General features: G+C 37.2%; 1 protein-coding gene across 2 annotated transcripts in view; it reads right to left on the bottom strand.

Annotated features, from left to right (window-relative positions):
- The window catches only part of ltbp3 (latent transforming growth factor beta binding protein 3), an 81,888-nt gene that overhangs the window by 30,604 nt on the left and 32,328 nt on the right, over nucleotides 1-18,956 (bottom strand). For both annotated transcript variants that reach the window (XM_056237888.1, XM_056237889.1), the window contains exons 2-11: nucleotides 13,058-13,206; nucleotides 12,726-12,822; nucleotides 8,748-8,914; nucleotides 8,514-8,619; nucleotides 7,562-7,648; nucleotides 1,570-1,689; nucleotides 1,300-1,452; nucleotides 606-716; nucleotides 493-506; nucleotides 310-373 (exon numbers count right to left, since the gene is read on the bottom strand). In XM_056237888.1, the coding sequence (XP_056093863.1) occupies nucleotides 310-373; nucleotides 493-506; nucleotides 606-716; nucleotides 1,300-1,452; nucleotides 1,570-1,689; nucleotides 7,562-7,648; nucleotides 8,514-8,619; nucleotides 8,748-8,914; nucleotides 12,726-12,822; nucleotides 13,058-13,206 (1,068 nt within the window). The remainder of the gene's footprint in view (nucleotides 1-309; nucleotides 374-492; nucleotides 507-605; nucleotides 717-1,299; nucleotides 1,453-1,569; nucleotides 1,690-7,561; nucleotides 7,649-8,513; nucleotides 8,620-8,747; nucleotides 8,915-12,725; nucleotides 12,823-13,057; nucleotides 13,207-18,956) is intronic.

Genomic DNA, 18,956 nt, shown 5'->3' with positions numbered 1-18,956 from the left:
GTAAACTACAAAAGTAAAGTATAAATTCAAATGTTTGTGACAGATGTGAAGGGGGAGGAGAATTGATACGTGCGTCATGTTTAGTCGATAAAACTCTTCCGCAAAGCAGTACACCTGTGTATCCTCGCTCATGACTCCTCTGGAAGCCTCCTCACTCCTCGATCCTCGCCTCCTCGCGGTGCAATTAGAGAATTAAGATGTCCTTCAAGATGGCTGAGCTCGATTGGTTTCCGGGTCATAGGATGGAGGACGGAGGAGCGAGGAGACGAGGAGGGATATTGAGAAGCACCCATGCTTTCAAAAGTGTACCTGGGTGTCCATGCGTGCTGATTGGTGAGAGCTGCATGGGCGTGGTCGTCTGAATGGGGACTTCCTGTTGACATGAGGGCAAAATCAATTAAGTGAAATGTCTATAGTTGATCTGACTTTTTAATATTTCTATCAAAGATGACTTTTAATTTCAGCACTGATGACAGAAAACCAGAATCTTACCGGAGGCTTGACCTCTGGAACACAAACAAAGATACAATGAATAATCTGTTAATAAAACCACAGCAATCAAGTTTATAGAAGCTTTATCTCAGAATTGATTCAAACGCCTGTACCAGTGTCAGGATTAATGTCAATACTGGTCAGGAAGGGCTGAATGGACAGAGTGCCATGATAGGTCAGGAAAGACATCCCCTTCCCCGCTGGACAGATCTTATTAAAGGAAGCTAGAGAGACAGAGCGAGTGAGAAGGAAGCATTAGAGAGAGAGAAAGACCAAATATTAATTTTACAAACCTTCTTTAAATATACAAAAATATTTACACAACAGGATCAAGCAAAATTATGAATAAATGAGCAATGAGTTGAATTCAACTGCCACATAAGGAAGTTGAATTGGAATGAAAAGAAGAGGAATTTACTGAACTGAAATTCTAAGAAATTCAACACAGGTCATGCATTCTGAGAAATAAACTTTTCCTCCACCCTGGTCAACAAAAGTTAATTTGTTAAATATGATGAAATATATAAACTACTTTAAGTATAAATGTCTATAGGTGGCATGTTAAACAATTCAAAAATACTGGCCTTAAAATATTCAAACATCAAAGTTTTAAAAACTTTCCCCAAAACTGTCAAACAAGGCTTTTTAAAAAGGTTTTTTTGAGTTAACACTTACAGTTATGTTTTTTTTCTTCAGTTCATGTTAATTCTATTGCTTTTATTCAAATTTGAATTGCAATTCTGCATCCTGTTTGCTACTATTAAATTCTAAATAATGCGCACGTCCCCTCTCACAAGGCACACTCACCTGTCCCATCCTGTGGGCACCTCTCACAGTTGCTTCCCCATGCTTTACCCACAGTGCAACAGCATATCTCTTGGGAAAGCCGTGTTGGAAGAGCGTGCTCACATTTCCCTGCTTCCGTAACCATACGGTAACAGAGCCCCTGCTCAACTGTTGCTGTTGATGGTAAGAGAGTAAAAAGATCTTAATGATGGTTTGGTGGCTATATAGTGCTTGTTGGCCATACAGTATATGTGAGTTATGTGCGAGTTTGCACATGCATTAATGTCTTACCTATGCAGCGTGTCCTTTCTGTCAGTACATAACCTGGTTTGCAGGTGCAGCGGAAACTTCCCTGTGTGTTTAAACATTCTCCATTCTGACACAGCCCCTGCATCATACATTCATTTATGTCTAAGACAGAGAAAGGAAGAGACCGCACGAGAACAACAAACAAATCATTAGTATTTGTAATAAGTTTGTAAAAATATGTATATAAAAAAAAAAAAAACTTACAATGGCCAAAAGACTCTCCTTCAAAGAGTTCATATTCAATTAAATTCAGGTAAACCAACCGAGACATTTCATGTAAAAGAGAAAGCACCCAAGTCTCTTTTTCTTGTAAATCATGTAATGTTATACTACGGAGCCCCTAATGGGACCTTTGCAAAAAAATAAAAAATAAAGACTATCGCGTGCGCACGCATTACATTTTCCGGTTTTGCGTACAATTTGCGTCACTGTCATTACTATGAGGAAAACAAGAGCATGGATGTCAAAGTTTAAACTTCTCCTCTAGATTAAAAAAGACCAAAGTGTTATTAAACTGTTGGTTACAACACGACCAATAAATCCTTATTTTTAAGGAATTGGTTTAACAGGGATATTAATCATCTTATGAATATGTTTGATAATTATGGAAATATTTTAAGATACGAACAATTTATGCGAATCCATAGTTTTCCTGTGCATTTTAAAGAATTTAATTCTGTCATTAAAGCTGTTTCCCCTACTCTGATTCATCTTATCAAAAGTCATATTCAATTTAACTCCACATTAATGATAAATCCAAAATTAATTTTAAATGGCATTAAATTGATTGATAAAAAATGCAATAATAAACATATTTGTACAATATTTCAAATACAAAATAAAATAGCACCTAGAGGAATTTTTTTTGGAACTCTATTATTGATCATATTAATTGGAAGACTGCTTGGTTAATCCCCTTTAAATATTGCATTAATAATAAAACCAAAGAAATGCATTTAAAAATTTTGCACACCATTTATCCTGTTAAATCATTAATTGCAAGATACTCTGATATTGACGATTTATGTTCCTTTTGTAAAAGTGGGAAAGAGCTGTTGACTCATTTGTTTTTTGAATGCAAAATTATCCAAAATTTCTGGAAGGAATTGGGAGAATTTATCTTTAATTTAGTACAAATTAAATACTATTTTAGTTTAAAGGATATTATTGTATATTATGAAAACAATGTTAACAAAGGTCTTGAATACATTGTTAATTTATTTATACTGTTGGGAAAATTTTATATCCATAAGCAAAAATATTTAAATTCATCCCCAACTTAAAAGGTGAAACTGATATATTATATAGACTCATTACATGCAAAGTAATATATTTCAAGCCTTTATTAGTTATAATTTTGATTATTATTGTAACGGTACCTACTGGAGTGCCCTTGAGAGCCACCTGAGGGTACTCCACACCAGACTATGGGTGCTTCTCATTTCTTATTTGTGCATCTTCGGGTGCTTCTCAATATCCCTCCTCGTCTCCTCGATCCTCCGTCCTCCATCCTATGACCCGGAAACCGATCGAGCTCAGCCATCTTGAAGGACATCTCAATTCTCTAATTGCACTGCGAGGAGGCGAGGATCGAGGAGCGAGGAGGCTTCCAGAGGAGCTATGAGCGAGGATGCACAGTTGCATGCTTTGCGGAAGTGTTTTACCGACTAAACGTGACGCACGTATAAATTCTCCTCCCCCTTCACATCTGTCACAATCATTTTAATTTATACTTTACCATTGCAGTTTAAATAAACCACACATCTCACATATTTCAACAGGGTATCTTGCTTTATTATTATTTATTATGAATTTCTTAAATAAACAAACTTTAACAACATAAGGGCAGATCCTCTGAGCGCTGCTGATGACGCAGTGAAGTGACGCTCGAGTGATCAAGTATTCCAATGTATAAAAAAGCTTTCATTCAATTCCTCCGTCCTCATTTTTTTCCCTTGCAGCCTTCCCTCGCGTCCTACAGGGGGTGGGGCTGAGACGCGAGGATACCTGTGTATCCTCGCTCATAGCTCCTCTGGAAGCCTCCTCGCTCCTCGATCCTCGCCTCCTCGCGGTGCAATTAGAGAATTGAGATGTCCTTCAAGATGGCTGAGCTCGATCGGTTTCCGGGTCATAGGATGGAGGACGGAGGAGCGAGGAGACGAGGAGGGATATTGAGAACCACCCTATTAACACTCCATTACAGACTACATTTCCCAATACCCACTGCCCGGACTCATTACTGATTGCATCACACCTGTGTCTCATTCTCTTGTTAGTTTCAGTCTATTTATTCCCTGGTCATTCATTCTCATTGCAAAGTTTTGTTTGTGTCCCACTGCATCTCTGAGTGTTTACCTGGTTTCTGTATTGTTTACCTGGTTTCCCGTTTGCCTTGTTCCCTGCCTTGTATGTTTTGTTTGTTTGGACTGCCTACCGGGACTTTGACCTATTGCTTATCTGTTCGACCACGATTCTGGATTACCCCTTTGTATTATAATAAAAGCTGCGTTTGGATCTTAACTTGCCTGTCTCAGAGCAGTTTCATGACAATTATGGCTTACAGCTTATGAAAACTCCAAATTCTAATTTAGAATATTGTGAAAAGGTTTTCATAACTGTAAGCCATAATCATCAAGTGGGTCGCAATACAGTTTTAGTGTAAATCACTTCACTATATAATAGGGATGTAACGATTCACTCATCTCACGATGCGATACGATTCACGATACTGGTTTCACGATACGATTTTCTCACGATTTTTTTAACAAATGCGATTTAAGACAAAAGTGTCCCTTTTATTATTTCTCAGACAAAATGCTGCACATTTCTTTTTAATTTAAAATATATTTCTCAAATAATAAAACTACATTAAAAAAATTCCCTTCAAGGTTGTTTCAACTCAGTCTTTCTGTCTGTTTGGTCAAGAGGCTGGACACTGGTACCTTCGCACACTATGTAAAAGACTGTGTAAAATTAGTAGTACCAGATTGACAGGGGTTTTACATTGTAATAAAGGCAAGATTCTAATTTTGTTATAATTTGTATCATTACACTAGTAAGAGTAAAAAAAAAACACATTTAGAGAAAGAGATAGTAAAATAAATACAACACCTGGTTGCCACGGAAACACTGATGCACCTTGTGATCTCCGTGGCTCTCGCAATTGTAGTATTAATGACTTTTACATGAAAACGGAGGTGACTGGTGTTACTCACGGTGGTGATTATTATTAGTCTACGGAAAGTCAAAATGCCGCCACACCTCCGATTTGAATGAGTCAACGTCAACATCTACGCTTGCCGTCGCCAAAGCCATGTCTACTGTTTGACGGCACGTGCACACCAGTCTATGGCACACACTGGTGCGGCGCGAGCGGAGCAAACCGAGCGTTTTCAGTTCATTCCTATGGAAGTTGAGCTTGGCTCACACAAGATCAAGTTCCATGAATGAAGTGAAAACACTCGCTAGCTTCACGCCAGTGTGTGCTCGCTGCTATTGTGCTATTGTAAAGCGAGGTTCACAACTTCACAGTAGGCTATAGTAAACGCGCCCTGCTGTTTAAAACGTGTATCGCGATTCGTTTAACATTTCAACCGACTTGAATCGTCACACATTTTTATCGATTTTCAACCGGTTGCGAGTGAATCGTTACATCCCTACTATATAAAGAGGAAATGAAATTAGGAGCATGGAACGTCGTAGTTACATGGTCAATTAGTAAGTCATGAAATTACCAAAAAGTAGCATTCAATTATGTAACTGGCAAGTCGTGTTTTGGCTGGGAAGGATTTGCATTAAGGTATGATGTTGATTCTATTCATCAGGACTCAGGAGCAGTTTCCATATGTTTCATTAACAGTTGATGTTAGTATTGTGTATTTACCATTACTGTAGTTTTTGAAACTGGCTACGTTTACATGCACAACTTTTGTTTCAATCGGACTGAATTCATTCTGATTGATGAATCTGAATGTAGTGTTTACATGAACACTAAACATGTGATGGGGTTAATGTGTGCGTTTGTATGTCACAAGCTTCAAATCAGAATATATTTTTTGACATGCGCACACTGCACGAATATACTGAGTTTCCGCTGTTTGTGCATAATAACCATTCTCCTACATTGGCTCTTTATTTGTTTTAAACAGCAGACTTAATATTTATCCATTTATGGTCATAATTTGGAGAATCCGAAACAAGGACTGGTGGGACGTTCTCCTGCTCCACTTCACAGACGCAGTAAAAGGAGAATTTTAGAATGACGGGACACTCATTTATTCAACAGGAAGAACAGTTTGCTCCGCGCGTCATGTCATTACGCTATTTCAACGTCATTGCACATGTGCAGTCCTTTCATTTTCGGTTTTCAATCCGATCAAGTGTTTACATGTCCTCTCGATCGGATTAGAAAAGGAATAAACCACCTCTTTCAATCGGATCGAAATTTCATTCGGATCGAGCTCAATTTGATCGATTAAGGTGTTTACATGAGGGCTTTTCAGTCTAATTGAGCCGTCAATCCGATTACTAACGGATTATTTGGTTGCATGTAAACGTAGCCACTTTAACCTAAAGTACCACTTTGTTTTCAGTTGATATTTTCTATATTATTTGATGACTGTGGTAGCCCATACCAATTTACTAACCAATTTACTTGCTTGGGACTGCATTACATTATACTGTTGTTATTCATCAGTGTTAGTGATATTCTTATAATTTATAAGTATATGAATGTTAAGTGAAGTTAATTTAAGTAAAGTGTTTGTGCGTGTCAACTATTTTTGAGAAATAAATTTGCTTAGTTTAAATTGCTAAAAATTTGGGTCGTGACTTAATGTCCATGGGAAAACCTGGGTCCCATGGCCGAACCAGTTGAGAACCACTGCTATAGACATCCTTGGTTGAATCTGAGAAATGTTTTCATTGAGAAGGGCACATACAATATATCAGACCTGAAGCATCTGCTTGCACTAAAACCTGACAGATGTTGTTAGACAATTTGCTGGTGTACAATTTATTTGCTTGCCACATCCCAACCAATGAAATCATAAATTAAGCTTATCACAAAATTATCTGATCTTTTATGTTCTTTGTGCCATTATTCTGAAGCTGAAACTATTCAGGTCTATATACCATGGTAATCCGAACTGTCTCCTAACTGGCAGAAAGTCCTTGACTTCTGTATCTCTCTCCTGTTCTGGAAGAGATATCAGGACTACCTTACCATCACTCGCATTTCTAGGTTAAAACCCTTTTTAGCACAGGAACTTCAATTTCTGTATCAGACTAAATGCAGATACTACTGAAAGTGATTAGGAGCTTCTAACATATGACATCTCTTCCATAGATGTGGCTTTAAATATACATGATCTGATTATAACAATTATTATTAATATATTTTAATATTTATATTAAGATAATAACTAGATAATGTGACTAAATAGCTCCAAAGTTTTGTCTAGTATGATTTTGAATTGATTGTAAGGTTTCTAGTGCCCAATGGATTTTGATGGCCCAAATTTTGATTATCACAAACTCCCCTTACTTCACATCAGTTTCATCCTCTGTCATTTTTTCACATTTACCGGTAAACTGACGGATATTTCAGTGATTTTTATTGTGGATGCCAAGAATTATTCTTCGCCAAGAATGTATTTATGAACTGTCTTAGCTTTAAGTTTAATTTGATCATTTTAATTTGAATCTTATGTCTAAAATAAAAATAAAACCCTTCTGTCATGTGACCAGTTGGACTTAAAATTAAATATCAAACACACAAAATAAAAACCATTGGTCTGGCTATCCAGCAAATAGAAGTATAAGCTATTTTTCTGCATGTGGCTGACTGTTTGGCAGCTGTCTTGTTTGGGTTCATGTAATGCTTATGGATGTGTACATTTGTTTATGACAACCAACATACCTACAATTTGTAAAACCTACAACACACACAATTCAGCAAGTACACACAGATTACCTTGGCAGTGAGTGCTGTTGAGTCTCTTGTATCCCTGAGGGCACGTGGAGCCAAAGTCCTCTACTATAGTGTGGTGTTTCCCTGCATCTGAATGAAAAAAATCCAGAGAATTACCTATCATTTACTAAAGCATCTGTACGAGCTGCTTTGTTTGATTGATTAAGCCAGAGCATAACAATGAAACATCAAACCAATATGGGGAATTTAAAACAAAGCTAAATATAAATGAAAGTGGCAGAAAGTGTTGAGAGAACTGATGAAAGAAGTGTCTGTGAGGGGATTTAATTTAAAGTTTGAGAAGAAACTGGTAGCATGGTGTGCTGTGTGTGATGTGGTTCATTTCTGTGTGTGTAAAAAAGAGAGAAAAGGGCTGCAGTGGGAACATTTCTCTGAAGCTGATATTTTCTCTTCTGTATAAGAACATGTGAGAACAGAGACAGAGTGGCTTTCCAGAAAGGCTTTTGCCAAAGCCAACATTTTTTCATTCTTTTTTCCATCCTTCACTTTTGTCTCCTTTTACTGCAAAGGGTGTGTCATAGGAAAATATGGTGATGTTGCTGAGGCACGAAGACACTCGCAGACATTCACACACACTCCAACGCAAACACTAACACACATCCGCTGACACACAGATGCGTTCACCAGGCCAGGATCACCGTCTGAGCTCTGAGACATCAAATGGGTTACAAAGAGAAAGTAGAGTGAAGAATTTTTCTTCTAGCCTATTTTGAAACGTAACTCCGAGACTGCAATGTTACATTCTCACCCGTGAAACTATGACAGGGTCAATTAAAAAAACTAAAGCAGTGGGATGGTGAGATTAACTCTTTTTTTTAAAGAATGGGTAATGGGAAGGGGTTGTTTTTGGCTTGTAACACTCTCTGATCTTAGGCAGAGACAGTAAAATGCAACTCCCAAAGAAAGCAATGTTATACAATAGAAAATAACTTACAAGGTAGTAAAGGGCATTTGTAACATTTATGTTGGCCCCAGGAATTACCCACACTGCCACAGCAGTCTTCCTGATTGGTCAGACCAGGGAGAGGGTTACTACTACACTACAAAAAGAGAAAAAATGAGAAATAAAGTGGTTATTTTTATTATTTAAAATAATAATAATAATAATAATAATAATTCAAGGGCAAATCAAATTTTCTGTATAATCTCATCTACTTCTGTCACTCACAGCCTGTTTGGGTGTGGTTTCCTGGAAGCACCTCCCCTTGGGCTTATGTGTCTGTGGAGGGAGGCGGGTCACAGTCTTAGTACCGTGAGGCTTGTTCTCCGATTGGTCAAGAGAATGAATGACAACTGAAGTGTCTGGCGCGTGAACAACACGGACATTGACCTGCACTGGAAAGATGAATAAAAATTATACAATAAGGGGGTTATCTAGATCCAGTTATTTATTTTTAAACAACTTCTTAATAATAATGAAGTGTAGAAACCACTAAGCATGCACTGAAAAAAACAATAAGTCAATTCACTTCATTTTTCTTCGGCAAGATTTTGCACGCATATAACATCTATTTAGATGAAGTTTCCTTTGCAATACATTTCACTCAAATACCGTAATATAACATTGAATTAAACCACACTTTTAAAGTATATGCATTATTTAGAAACATCTAAGTAATTAATACAATACATATTGTATGAGACACCACATACACATCAGGGCTGCGTTCAGCCCCGACAAAACGTTTTTTAAAGCTCCAGTCCGTAACTTTTTTAAGTTAAAAATAATCCAAAATAATTATATTAAAAAAAACTTATTCTGCCAGTGGTCAAAACTATCTGCTTGCCATAGCTAGATTCAAAACGGTTAGCTTGTAATAATGATTTTAATTCCAGTGGTACTGGTGGGTTTCCGCGGGAAATTCGAGCATGTCTTTGCGTCATGACGTCACACCCGTACACATAAAGAAGGAGTTTCGGCTAGCCGGCTGTACTGCGCGTGACGAGATGTTTAGATGTATAGGCTTTTCTCGCAGCACTTTACATAATTAAACTTATGGCATCCAGAAAGATCCAAACAACAATCATCAGTGTCAACTGGAGATTCAGCAGTTATAAAACCCAAAAGACTTCGTACTTCGGATTTAAGGTGGCTAGTGAAAGAGAAAGAAACCGTCTCATGCGAACACAAGGATTAAACATCGGCGGGGCTTTTGAAAAGTGCGTGAACTCCGTGTTTTGAAGGGGTTCAAAACGGAAAAAGAGACGGCTTTTTTCGGCTGAACAAGTAAGTTAAGACATTTCAATAGTTCAATCGTGTAACAGTACGTTTTCTTAATTCACACAGTTATGGAGTTTCCTTTGTTGTGCCTTTCTCGTCTTGCTATTATGGAGAATATGAATTCTGAACTACACAGGTAACCATAAAACACATTAAATTTAACATTAGTCACGCTATGCTGATGTGATGTTGTTAACATGAATTTGAGAACAAAGTAGGCTATAATTTGCACGGTTGCTGTAAATCGCGTTGATTAAATCTAACAAAGCTTATCATGTCGAATGCTTTTTCCCCCTTAGTTGGTCAGAACAAAAATGGATGTTACTTACTTGTTCAGAAGACATTTTCTTATGAAAATTCTTATGTTGGTCAAACTTTCAAAAAGTGAATCTGTGATTCTGTATGACAGTAGGCTATCCACACAGCGCGGTGACTGACAGCAGCACTCGCCTCAAAGCACTGTGTTCATCCGCGCTGTTTCATGCCGATTTACAACCGACGTAAAGATGATAATTCCGCGAATCACTGCAGTTACAGATTTCGAACAGACAGATGGCGACAAAGAGGAAAGTTACGGACTGGAGCTTTAAACAGAAACGGTGATGCGTTGAACGCACTGTTCTGATGACGCAAGAGTTGCAACTATGGCAGCTGAGAAAGGCCAATCTTTGTGTTCTTTGTGAAGAATTTTCGGAGCCTGATGAAGTCGGTATAAATATGTGTTTAATACTACAAAATATGCCCGATGTTACAGTTACTGCACTTGCCGCCCAGAACACAAGAGAGCATCCCAGTCGAGTGAAGGGATTTGTGGAAACTGAAATGGAAGCACACATCTTACCCTAATTCAGACTAAAGCACATCTATTTATCCTCACATACTGACTTTATTTGTAGGCCATACTGTTTCAATACCCTGTATTTTCTTTCTCATTTTTAGGAAAAGCACTTAATTACCATTGTTTACTTCTATACCAAATGTCATACACTTGCAATGAAGCTAGAAATATAAACAACTACATCAATATGTTGATATCCTATATTTTTACAATAAAACTTACGACAAACATGTCTTCTAATATCCTCAGTTGTTGCGTATACCGAGCTGCATCGAACACATTTGTAAATTACTTTCCTTGAACCCATTGTGCGAGTTCACTTTAATACTGCGTGCTTTATATACATGTTGCTGCTGATTGGACTGCAGTTCTGACACACCCACCAAACAAGAGAAAACCTGGAGAAAACGCATCTCAAAGTAAACCCCGTTGCACACCGTTTCCAGGAAACATGACGTTCAACCCGGAAACCGTAGCAAAACGTTGCGCACCGTTTTGAACTTGAACGTGCCCCAGAATACATGTCAGGTGAATGCAGAGACCTCAATACTTGGTAGACAATACACAAAGACGGTAACATTTGATGGACATTTTGTGTTTGAATGTGTCATTTTGAGTAGAAAATTTACTCCAAATGTCACAAAATGGCAAGTTACTAATCCTAACAACAAAAGCAAAGATAAAACTGTGGAAATACAGCTGGAAACCAGTGAAAAATCAACCTCATTAATTATTCAAGGCCCAGTGCATGATGGGAACACCAGTATCAGAAGAGTTGAGTAATTTTACTTAATTTTATAACGTTGATATTTACGCTTTCATTTCTACACGCTTGAATTGAGTACTAATATAGAATTTACTTTGTTTGTTTTATTCCTTGCCTGAACTAACTTTTTCATGTAAATTGCATTGTTTTTTCTGTAGTACATACTTCACCACAAAATAATTTTTATCAGTGTGAATATATTATTTGATATCACAAATTCAAATACAAAACTATTATTTTAGTATTATTTATATACTATTAATGACTATTTATTAATATTTTGAATATGTAAGCTTTTTAGTTTTCAGTTTTTAGTAATTTTGTTATGTACTTTTGTCATTTTATTCGTTTTTTTATATTTCTATTGAGCTTTAATTTTTTTTTAGATTTAGTAATTTTGTTACTTCGACTTATTTGCCAAAGCAACATTTCCCATGTTTAAATTTTAAGCAAATTTGTTTTGTTCTTTCTTTCTTTGTTTTATTTATAAAGCACATTTTAACACAACTATAGTTGCTCAATGTGCCATAAAACAAAAGATACAGAAATATCATAAAGAAAACACATAAAACATGACTCAGCACCCAGATGAATTAAAAGCCTGAGATGATAAATGAGTTTTTAACTAACTTTAAAAAAAAAATATATATATATATATATATATATATATATATATATATATATATATATATATATATATATATATATATATATGAGCATTCTAATGTGCAAGGGTAACAAGTTTCACAGTTTAGGTCCAGCAACCAAAAAGTCCTGATCACCCCTAAGTTTTAGTCTAGACCTGGGAACAGTAAAAAGCAACTGATCAAAAGACTTTAGAGACCTGTATGTCGTTTCAGTAAGGCATCAAGGTATGTTGACGCCAAACCATTCAATGATTTAAAAACAAGACAATAAAAGGTTGTATTCTATATGCGTGATGTTGGTTTGCTTTCATCTAAAATGTATATTTACTTCACTTACTTTAGATTTATTTCAATGAACAAAAACTTTTATTAATAGTATTAGTTTTAGTTAACAATAACAAACACTGCAAAAAAGACATTAAACATCTAGACTAAACATAGACCTAGACGACATGTGATCATGTTTCCCTGTGCATATGCCAGACTAACCATCCCATACTGAGCTACAGATGCACAGAAGAACGTTATAGAACGAGCTTTAGTCAATCATTATTTCTCACACCAGAAATATAAAATATTCTCACACCAGATTTACACACACATACATGAATGTATGCGAATGAGACCACAGTTCAGTTCAAATGGAAAGTGAAAATGTCCTGTGCAGCAATTACCTTCAGAAGAGTGATGTCCAGTGCCTTGCAGAGTGAACACAGAGTGTGTCTGTGTCATCTGCTGCCGCCCACCTGTTCCGCCTGGCTCTGGGAGACTCTGGGAGATTCATTTATTCTCAGTCAATTTTTATTCTAAAAACATCAGGATCTAACAAAACTCTTAAAGGACATGAAACGTATTCAGAATATTATTTCTATCACAACTGGCTCTGCCCCATCAGTTTGTTTGTTAAGAATCAAGACGGCAACTGGAAAAAAAACAGTATTTGATTTTTCTAAGGGTGCATTTACAGATAAGTCAGTGGAGCAAGTGGTGTAAAGGAGATGGGCACCTGCAGGGTGTAGACAGGCTGCTTGTTGCCTCGAGAAGCTTGAGTCCGAAGTGGGAATTGGCAGAGGCGTCCGGTGAAGCCTGGTGGACAGAGACAGTGTGTGCGGGTACTGCACACTCCTCCATTCATACAGGTGAGAGGACACACCACTGCAAACACACACAGACTACAGATTAGGCATGCCACATAGGGTTTGACAATATTAATATAGTATTATTATGAACTGTCATATAGTTGATATATATTATTGTACTGTATATCATATAGCTGATATATAAATTAACGATATGATGTAAATCAAACTTTATTTTTAAACATTTGTATATATAGATAGATATATCATCCACTGAGATTAAAAGAATGAAACATGCTGCAAAAGTTACAAAAATTAGAAACACACATTTGTATATATAGATAGATATATCATCCACTGAGATTAAAAGAATGAAACATGCTGCAAAAGTTACAAAAATTAGGACAGACTAATTATTTATGAGAGGGCAAAGCTTTTGCAAACTGCATTTTATTATTTTTCACTGTCACAAAAGCTTAAGACCTGATTTAAACATGTATTCAGACTATCTGCTTTATATTGTTGTGTCAGACTGTGGTTTGGTTACAGCGCTCTTATGTGGTCTAAAAAATCAAGCCAGGCTTAACCAGATTATTCTGGAACACTGGCACAAGTAACATCATCATTTAATACCAGCTTGGTGGTTTCAGAGGGGAAAATCCAGTGTCTGTTTCTTATTCTGTTCTGTTCTATGAAGAACTACTCTTTAAATTAATCAACAGTATATTTGGTGATAGTTGAATGAAAGGTAGATAAAACATTCCATTATAAAATCATAACATAAGGTACAGTAATGACAGCGAGCCTAGAAACAACTGATATTTAAGAGTGTAATATGACCCAAAGTTATGGATTTCCCAAATTTACAATTAGGATAAAAAGTAAACCATATGATATGTAAAAACAAAAAAAAAAGAGTGTAAAATGAAAATCCAAGTTGTAACTGAGTTTAGTACTACATTAATGCAAGCAATGATTTTAACCTGTTAACTGTCAAGGTCTGGGTATTAGGACACATGGTGCCAGTGGAGTAAAGCGTCTGTGTATGCAGGTGCACATAAGCCTGGGCGGATTGGGGGAACACGATTACAACCTCATTTTAACTTTTTATCTGGCTCAATTTTTGTGATATCAACTGGATATTTGGAACACAACTTGGTCAGACATATGGCGTTGCTTTTCTTCCAAATTGGAGTTCAGTTTTACAGTAACTAACTTCTATGACTTTTTTACACTTTCATTGTATTAAGTGCTTTCACTTTCGAGTGTGTTCTTTAAAAAGAGACCAACCTGTATTCCATAGCATTCATGAAGCAGCTTCAACTCGAGCTTAGATATACCCCCCAGTGGGACTACTAATGCTTGGATGATGAGTATGGTAGCAAGATGCCTAAATTATATTGGTGGAGTTGGAGAGGTGGAGGGATGCCAAAACAGCTGATGCCAGAGCAAGGTGAGCAGCTGCTTATATGCTCTGGCAGTTAATTGAAAGATTAGATGGGTTCACTCCTCCCGAAATTACGTTGCGAACTTCATTAAATTTTTTAAACCCAAGTGATATGCTCAAAAAGGGAGGTGACAGTTAACATGTTAATGTATTAACTAACATGAAGTAACCATGCGCAATACATTTGTTACTGTATTTAGACTTCTAGCCCATAATCAACAATAATTTATTTTTAAACGTGTTATTGAAACATCAAACTCCAATTTTGAGTTATAGACAAACAAAAATGAACAAAAAAAGCATTTGATGTCAAGACAAACAAGCCATGATAGAGCCAACAAACATGAAGTCCGTAGACTGCAAAGATCTTAAACAAAACAAAATCAGATTCTTGATTCCAGACAAGCAGGGGACACTCTGAGTCTGAGGAGCACAAAGGCATATGATCAGGCTGGCAGTAGCAGACTGTGGCTTCTCCTGTAGCTTGATGAGGAAAACACACGGAAACAATTACAGCTGGTGGGAGTCTGTCTGCGTGCGTATGATTACCACCCACACACGCTCATGCTGATTCAAGCTCCCACAGCACCGCCATTCTTACTCTACGTTCAAATAGGATGACTTTATGAGAATGTGATTATGAGAGAAACACTTAAAGAAAAACCAAGCCATATGACAGACATCAACAAACAACCAGTTTCTAAAAAACAATAATGACCTTAAAAGCAGAAAAAAAAAAAACTTTCTTTATTCCTTTCATCCTTGATTCATTACTTTCTCTTTCTAATGGCCAGTAATCATCATGGCAGAGACATATTGAATGTAAAGTGCCATTCTGTCTGTGTCTGCATTAGTACCGTGAAGCTTTAATGCCTTAAAGCTTTAATGTGGGTAGGCAATGAATATATATGGTGTGTATTACAGTGTATATACTGTGATTTTCTATGTAGACGCTTGTGTTTTTGCCCATGATATGCATATGTATTCATAAGTTTGTGTAGGCTTGTGTGTGTGTGTGAACCTGTCTGTGTGTGTGGGAATGTTTCAGTGTGTCTGTGCTTGTTGAGTTAATTGCAGTACTCCAGACAGACAAGAGGTTTCAAAAATACAGCTTTAGACTTCACTACACCACTAATTCACACACATACATGTGACTTTTCCCATGCAGCAGCATTTAGCTCTCGGGGCATGCGATGCTTTTGTAGTTTCTTGTCCTCTCTTATACCCAAAATTTAGCTTTTTCCCCTTATAAAATATTTACTGTAATCCCAGAAGGGCCAGAACACTGACAAAAACTCAAGAATCTTACAACATAATGTGTGGTTATGATTTCTGAGGAATGTCAAATACTTTCTTACTCTTTGTCTGCGCCAAAGAGAATGGTAATGGATTTAACAGACCCAATATGAGTGTATGAGTGTGTGTGTGTGTGTGTGTGTGTGTGGGTGAGTGTGTGTGTGTGTGTGTGTGTGTGTAGATGGGTGGGGCGTATATAATGTGTGATGATTTTCAGGGGTGTGTCTGCTGTGCTCGTCTAATCCACTGCCAGGCTGAAAATCACTGTATTTACAGAAAGAAGCTGAAAGCCTTATTCCAGCTTCCTCACACCTCAGTATAAAGAGCAGCAGCTGAATCCATAAACCTGCCACATCAGTGGGTAAATCGTCTTCACACACCGGGGCCCGTAAATGCTTTAATCTGAGACATGCAGGAAAAATAACCTTAGATTAAATGATTCTTAAAAGATCTTTGAACATCAGTTAAATATTTTAATTTCTGTTCTGGTCATCACACTACTAATAAACTCTTGGTTTGATGTAAGATATATTGTGGGTGTAAGTCAAACTACCCTATAAAACTATGTACATCACATGACAGTGGGTTACTTCAGCCTCAGTCAAATACCAGGTAAAAGCTCATTTATAAAAAGTATCCTGTGCCAAATCAAAATTATATGATATATATATATATATATATATATATCTTTCATCTGTAAATATATATCTTTAGTAAATATAAAAAGTAATATCTGTAAATATATATCTAATATATATCAATAGATATATATCTTTCATCTGTAAATTCTCCCAGACGTCAATATGATTAGAGAGCAAACTAAGACTTTTGCTTTCAATCTGTCATCTATGTAAAACACAAACAAGTATATCTTAATGTCTCAGACTGTGCTCAGATTTATCAAGATACCAAAGTCTTCAATCAAAAGTCAGAGGTTTCATTATGTACTCAAACATTTCTTATCAGAGGTATACAATACAGTGCTTGTATTACCCCTTATTCTTATTGTATGTCAATAAGAGTCTCTTGAGATCAACTTCTGGGCAATAAAATTGTCCTGTGGAATCTCTATGTGCCCACTGCAAATTACCTAGACTACCATTCAAAAGTTTGAGGCTGTTAAGATTTGTTTATTGTTTTTAAAGTTTCTTATGCTCATAACAGCTGTATTTATTTGATAAAAAATGCAGCACAAACTGTAATATGTTTACAATGTAAAATAACTGTCTTTTATTTTAACATATTTTAAAATGTAATTTAGTGATGGCAAAGCTGATTTTGCGGCATCATTTACTGAGTCTTCAGTGTCTCAAGATCCATCAGATATCATTCTAATACGATGATTTAGTGCCTTGGTAACATTTTATTTTTTTATTATCAATGTTGAAAAAAATTGTTCTGGTTAATAATTTTTGTGCCCCTATTATGCTATTTTAAAGTTTCCTAATGTTGTTTTTGAGTCTCCTACAACAAGTTTACATGCATCAAAGGTCAAATAACTGTTTCATTTTCTCATACTTTGCACATCACCACATTTTCAATGATTTTCAACGTCTCGTCAAATGAATCAGTCTCTCTAAATCCCTCCTTTCCACGAGCTACTCTGCTCTGATTGGCCAGACAGCTCAGTCTGTTGTGATTGGGCACCGCGTACAGCGCACGTCAAAAACAAGGGGGTAATCCACCAGCCGGAAGCTGAAGTCTCCCCGGGGGCCGCCATTGGCTAACAAGCCTTCACCTGCTGTTAGCATTCCATTGACTCCCATTCATTTTGGCGTCACTTTGACAGCGAATAACTTTACATCTGAGGCGTTTTAAAGACTCCATTTGTCCATTGTTTATTTCTAAAGAAACATGACAATGTAAGGCTCCATTACCTTGTATCTTACGTTATGACCCCGTAGAAACAGTTTTTGTAAAAATAGGCTAGCGATTGCGTCATAACCACGCGACTCTGTCGCACAGTACATAAATTACTGTATAGACAGAAGTAGAAGCTCGCGCACAATCGGGGGGATGTGGAGGCATAAAGTCAAGGGAGAAGCCCATAGATAGTTGTAAAGTTGCTCCTGCTGCTAGCTCATGGACAGCTACTCACGCTCTCCGTCTCTGCAAGATTCGGAAGGGAATGATTCAGATTTCTCTTGGCACAGCTACTAGATGACGTACAACTGTGAGACAGGTTGCTCACGTCACATCTACGTCTTCAAGCTCAGTTTGAGCCTGCGCAGTTCGCTTGGCAATCAGGAAGTGAGTGCTTCTAATTGACTTCCCTTTTCTCCGTCGAAGTCTATGGGGTCGCTGTGTCCATTTCTTTTACTGTCTATAGTCAAAAACAAAAAAGCCCATTGCCATAACAACGTCAGCTCTGCTTGTCCTGAGCCGGAGCCAGTGTCTGTTCCTGGCTAATCAGTGAGGAAGCCTGAGGCTTCCTCACTGATTAGCAGAAGTATTTCAGTAAGACAGTAATAATGTAATGTGAGTTAACCAGTTAGCAGGAGACCTACACAATATAAAACTCAAAGTATTTTGAACACAATCTTTCAAGAGCAAGCGGTTTGTGAATCCTGCACTGAACTCCGAGATTTGAGAAGCAGTCGTCAGTAAAATAAAGGGAACACAGCAAAAGTTTAGGATTACCGTGTCACATGCCTGTCCTGTCTTGTGTTGCACATGGGTGTTTTGTTATTTTGGGCCATGTGCTCTTGTCATTGTCTGATCCCTCCCCCTCGTTACTTGATTATTGTTTGAGTTCTCCCACCTGTCCCCTCTTGATTTGTTCCCTTCTTAAGTCTCCTCTTGTTTGCAGTCCTTGTCGGATCGTTGTCTAATGTCTCCCGTTCCCTGTGATCCTCTGTTCAGGTTCTGTTGTTGTTTTATTTTTATTCATTGTGTTTTTCCCCCTTGTGGGTTTTGGTTTGTGTTTGTTTATTTTATAATTAAAGTATAATTTTCTCCTGCACTTGAGTCCTCACACCTTTTTGTCTTACCCATTCCGTGACATAACGATCCGACCAACATGAGGACTCAGCGGAGAAGAGGGGCCAAGCCAGAGACGGTTCACATTCCGTCTGCCCAGCCAG

This window comes from Rhinichthys klamathensis, unplaced genomic scaffold (genome assembly GCF_029890125.1).
Source record: "Rhinichthys klamathensis goyatoka isolate OS25496 unplaced genomic scaffold, OSU_Roscu_1.1 h1tg000501l_1, whole genome shotgun sequence".
NCBI classification, from domain to species: Eukaryota; Metazoa; Chordata; class Actinopteri; order Cypriniformes; family Leuciscidae; genus Rhinichthys; species Rhinichthys klamathensis.
Note: the sequence above shows the minus strand (reverse complement) of the source record. Positions and strands in the feature narration are given on the sequence as shown.